At 51.3% G+C, this 5,000-nt stretch overlaps 1 protein-coding gene across 3 annotated transcripts in view; it reads left to right on the top strand.

The window, feature by feature from the left end:
- mask (multiple ankyrin repeats single KH domain) overlaps positions 1-5,000 on the top strand; it is a 55,570-nt gene that overhangs the window by 50,100 nt on the left and 470 nt on the right. For all 3 annotated transcript variants that reach the window (XM_070140971.1, XM_070140970.1, XM_070140972.1), the window contains 2 exons: positions 151-3,799; positions 4,054-5,000. The exon at positions 4,054-5,000 is cut by the window's right edge and continues 470 nt beyond it. In XM_070140971.1, the coding sequence (XP_069997072.1) occupies positions 151-3,799; positions 4,054-4,089 (3,685 nt within the window). In that variant the 3' untranslated portion in view covers positions 4,090-5,000. The remainder of the gene's footprint in view (positions 1-150; positions 3,800-4,053) is intronic.

The following is a 5,000-nucleotide window of genomic DNA, read 5'->3' as shown; positions in this document are numbered from 1 at the left end:
TCCTTCCTCCCTCTTCCCTTCCCTCCTCCCTTCCCTCCTCCCTTCCCTCCTTTCTTCCTCCTTCCTGTCCCTATTCTCCCCCCTTTTTCCCTATCCTCTCCTTGTTGGTCAGTTGTGTGTAAAACTAACCAGGGTTTAATTAATTTACAGAGGTGCTCAAGTGGAAGTCAAGAACAAAAAGGGCAACTCTCCCCTGTGGCTAGCGGCCAACGGGGGACACCTGGAAGTGGTTCAGTTGCTAAATAGTGCCACGGCTGACATTGAGTCCGAAGACAACAGGAAGGTCTCCTGCCTTATGGCTGCATTTAAGAGAGGGCATTACAAGGTTGTCAAGTACATGGTACGAAATGTGACCCAGTTTCCCTCTGACCTGGAGTTGCAGCGGTACATTGCCACCATAGCAGACAAAGAGCTGATGACCAAGTGTACTAATTGCATGGAGGTGATTCGTGCGGCCAAAGAAAAACAAGCTTTAGAGGCTAACAAGAATGCCTCCATCTTACTGGAGGAATTAGAAAAGGAACGGAACAAAGAAGAATCCAAGAAGGCTGCGGCTAGTCGAAGGCGGCTCAAGAAAAAGGCCAAGAAATATGAGAGAAGGGTTGAGAAACGCCGCTCTGACTTCCCAAAAGGTAGCGACAGCGGTGACAATTATGATGGTGAGGATGAGAATGAAAATGTCATCAATGAGGACCAGGAGATCAAGCAACAGCAGACGAAAAAGGAGAAAAATGAGACCAACAACCTCCAGAGAGTAGAGCAAGTTGTGCCGGAGGAAAAGGATGGCGACAGTGGCATCGACTCTAACAGCCAAACCAGTGCAACTTCAGAGACCAAAGTCACGGAGGATAAGGAGAAGACTGGAAAGAAAAGCAAGAAGAAAAAGAAGGAGAACAAAGAAATCTCCAACACTCACCAAAAGCAAAACTCAACATCCCCTCCAGTCCCAGTCACCGAAACCATTGAAGTGAAGAAAAGCTCCTTGAATAGTACCAGTGCTGGGTCTACAACCTTGCAGCAGTTGCAACAGCAACAGCAGCAGCATTCTAGTGCCTCATCCACCAACACATCAAAGAGCAAGAAGAAGAAGGAAGAGGAAAATAAAGCCAATGAGACTATGAATGAGCTCGACATCTTCCATTTGGAGAGCCTCAAACTTGTGAACAACAAGAAGGTGACCCACGACTCATCCCGCGTAAATGCCTTAGACACGTTTGGAGAGGTGGACCACTATGTTACTCCCATCCCAGGCCTGGTAGGAAGCTCGTCTACCACACTCAGCGCGCCCTCTCTCAGTCCCAATACCAAGACTGCTCCTGGGCTTGGAACTAGCCCTAAGAAGGGCAACAGAAGAGAGGATGGCTGGAAGGAAGTGAGCCGAAAGGCCAAGAAAGTATCTGTCCCTAATAGCGCCATCAGTCGAGTCATAGGCCGAGGAGGATGCAATATTAACACCATCCGGGAAGTGTCAGGAGCTCACATTGAGGTTGAAAAGCAGGGCAAGAGCCAAGGAGACAGAATGATCAGCATCAAGGGCTCAACGGAAGCCACACGCCAAGCACAGAACCTCATTTCTGCCTTGGTCAAGGATCCTGACAAGGATCTCTCAGAATTGTTGCCAAAATCTGTTGCCAAGGTTGCTCCCAAACCCTCCAAAAATAGTGCTGAGTCTGCAGTATCCCAGGCTCCCAGTAGCAAAGCTCTGAGACCTGCCAGTACTATTGGAATTAGCATGGCTACAGTCACCTCTTCTACTACTAGCGTCACAGTAGCAAAGTGTGGAGCCACCACAACCACAGCCTGGTCAAGTGCCGTCTCATCCCCGAAAAGAACTCCAGCACAGGTGAGACCTGTGTCCACCATTGGGCCACTCAACTGTGCAGTCCCCAAGAGTCCTGCTGTTCGGCAGTTGTTCCCAGGTGAAAAGAAATCAGTGCCTACCACTAGTGCTAATAAAGTCCCCAATACCAACAACTCTGCAATTGTAGCAATGACTTCAGATGTAACACAGATGTTTGCCACCAAGTTAGCTGATGCCAAAGGCTCAGGAAAGAGTGCCACACCACCGCTTGTAGGGTCTCCTAATCCCTCACAAGCGCATCAGGGATTAGCTAATAATGCCACCAACTCCTCAGAAGGTATTGTGTCCGAGGAGAAGGGTCTACCAGAAACTAACAATAATGGTATGGTAGGACAGCAATATTCCATCTTCAATAATCGCCTTAGCCAAGTAACACATGAGGCTATGTGGGGTGCCAAGGAGAAGCAAGTGAACTTCGCTTCCGTTGCTGCGTCCGGCCTTCCGAACGGGAACAAGCATCAGAACCAGCTGAACCAGCAGCATCTGAGCAATGGGCCAGTGAGCAGCTACTTGGATCAGATTGAGCAGCCTCCGGTAGTGGATGCCAGCCGTGCTCCCGGGTACCGAGGGACGACCTCCACTATCACAGCCAGTAGCCACAGCCACGTGACTGCTGTGGCTAGCGGCAGCCCGCCAGGAAGCATCCCCGTGCCCATGCCTTTGTCTGGATCTCACCAGCCGCTCACCACAAGTATGGCTCGCAGCGCCCCAGGGACACCTGTGGCCTCCCCGTCCATGAGGCCTATTGCACCCCCTGCCACACGTCAGACCTCCACACCACCCCCCATCCCCCGCTCTTCGCTGGACATGGGGGGGACTGGCTCCTTCAGCATCCTGGCCGGCCCATCGCGCACGCCCCCACCCATGTTGTCATCGATGGTGCGAATTCCATCAATGCCGTCTGCATCCCTTGGACCTGGTGCTCCGCTCTCCAACCGCGGTCACCTGTCGCACTCAGGGATGAATATGATGCAGCAAGGTTACTCTGGTGCTTCAATGGCTAGCCTGGCACCTGGCGGTCCTGTATCCTCCATCCCCCGTGGCCCTGTGCCGCCTCCTGACCACAGCGATTTAGTTAATTTGGCCCCAGGGCAGCCTTATCGCAAGCCACCACCCCCTCTTGAGATCATTGGCCCCTTCCACCAGCAGAAGGTGCAACAACAGTTTTCATCTTTGGCTCAACTGACAGGCATGATGAATGGGCCAAGGTTCACCACACCCCAGACTAACACCCACCCTGTCTTCACCAACAACATCCTGGCACCCATCTCTGCTGCCCCCCAGATACAGAGCAACCTCAACCCCAATGCGCCGGACTTTACTAGCAGATCAGGAACATTTGTGCCTCCCACTTTCCCTCCCCGCACCCAGTTAGCTGCCTTCCAGAACGGAGCTCCGACTGTCACCCCTTCCATCGGCTCTGGCTTCAGCGCCATGAACCAGTTTCCGGGAGGGCTGGACGCGAACCTCTCCCTCTCGGGCGGCTTCGGCGAAGTGATCGGTGGGCTCCTGCCCCGCAACCCGCCACCCATTGCTCCCATACCAACTACCATGGCAGCTAACAACACTTACAGAAACAGCGGGGCCTCGCAGGATAGCTCTCCCCCACTCAACTCACCCCATTCCTCCAACCCTGCCTCACCCACCCAGAGCGCAGCAGCGGCGACCACAGGAGGGATTGCTCAGCAGCCGGAGGAGCGCCCGTCAAAGTTGCAGCCCATTGGCACCGAGCGCGCCCAGCGAGCCCAGAAGAGGTCGGAGCACGGCGGCGTGGTTGGGGGTGTGAGTGGAGGATTCGGGGTCGTGGGCTCAGACATGTGGCCCATGCACTTACCGGAAATGCTAGCTCCACCACCCCTGGAACATAATCTACCGGCCAACCCCTATTACGGCGATTTGGATATGACACAGTACGGACATGGACATGGGCATGGTCAGGTGTGTACTCGAGATTTAGCCATTTCATGTTAAATCCTCTTTTTGGTAGAATGATTTTTTACTTAAGACAGATGCTGTTCCAATTAGGGCATAGCATTTTATTGCCATAATGCATTGTTTCTTGGGCATAATGTTTTATTGCCATAATGCATTGTTTCTTAGTTGATTAAACAAAGAATTCAGTTTTATTAGTTTGATTAGTTTTAATCGAACCAGATTGAATGCTAAATAACATTTATTTATATATGTTACAGCTGTGGAATTGGGGAGACATGAACCAACAGATGTAAAGAGAACGAAGCGAAGAGAAGCAGCAGTAACTGAAAAAAAGCATTATCAAGAGCAAGGAAAGTTGCTTGCAGAGGCCAGACCCAGAATCGTCTGGTAACATGTGGAGCAGTCGCAGTGTTGGCAGCAGCAGCAGCAGCAGCAGCAGCGGGCTGCCCCTCATAGCGCTCAGCACCGCTTATTTCATTGTCAACAGATCTGCTTGCCTCTCTGAAAATTTTATCATCAAATTAAATGCTTTTAATTGTAGTCCTTGTGGTTTGGGTGACATTATTAAACTCAGTGAAATTGCTTCATTCAGAATATAATGAATTTCATGAATGGTACTTCCAAGTACCTATGTTTTAAGTAATTCAAATGTTTTAAAGTGCCACTTTAAAATTGAGTGATGTATGATAACTGTTAATGTTTTCAAAGGTTTAAAGGCAACCTCATATGCAATTGCTGTGGTGTCACTCGTGTTGACATGGTTATGATATTTTGTTGCTTGCCCACGTAAGGATTATTGGTAGTCGTAAATGACGCAACCTAATGGTGGCCTCGTAAACTCTTGGTAGGATAATATACGGTGGCTGTGACCACCGCCCTTATGACTGAAGAGGACGTTGTCCCAGTGTGGCTGCGCCCGCCGCCCCCCCCTCCTCACCGGCCAGCCCCACCCCCCTATATGCTGCCCGGGGGCGGCGGTGTGTGCAGGCCGCCATGTAGTGCACATGGGCATCTACTGCGCCTGCCCACTGAACATGTCACGGACGTGGGTGGCCAGCCTGCCCCCCTCTATTGTACCCAGCCACGCCCGTGGATCCTGATGACTGCTTGTAGTCAGCTTGTCACTGGTTCACCCCGCACCCCGGCCTTCATACACTCACGTTTGCAGTCTTGTGTTTCCTTCATTGTATGCAAGTCAAAGAGT

The sequence above is a fragment of the Penaeus vannamei genome, chromosome 27 (genome assembly GCF_042767895.1).
Source record: "Penaeus vannamei isolate JL-2024 chromosome 27, ASM4276789v1, whole genome shotgun sequence".
In the NCBI taxonomy this organism is placed as follows: Eukaryota; Metazoa; Arthropoda; class Malacostraca; order Decapoda; family Penaeidae; genus Penaeus; species Penaeus vannamei.
This window is presented reverse-complemented; position numbering and strand designations above follow the sequence as displayed.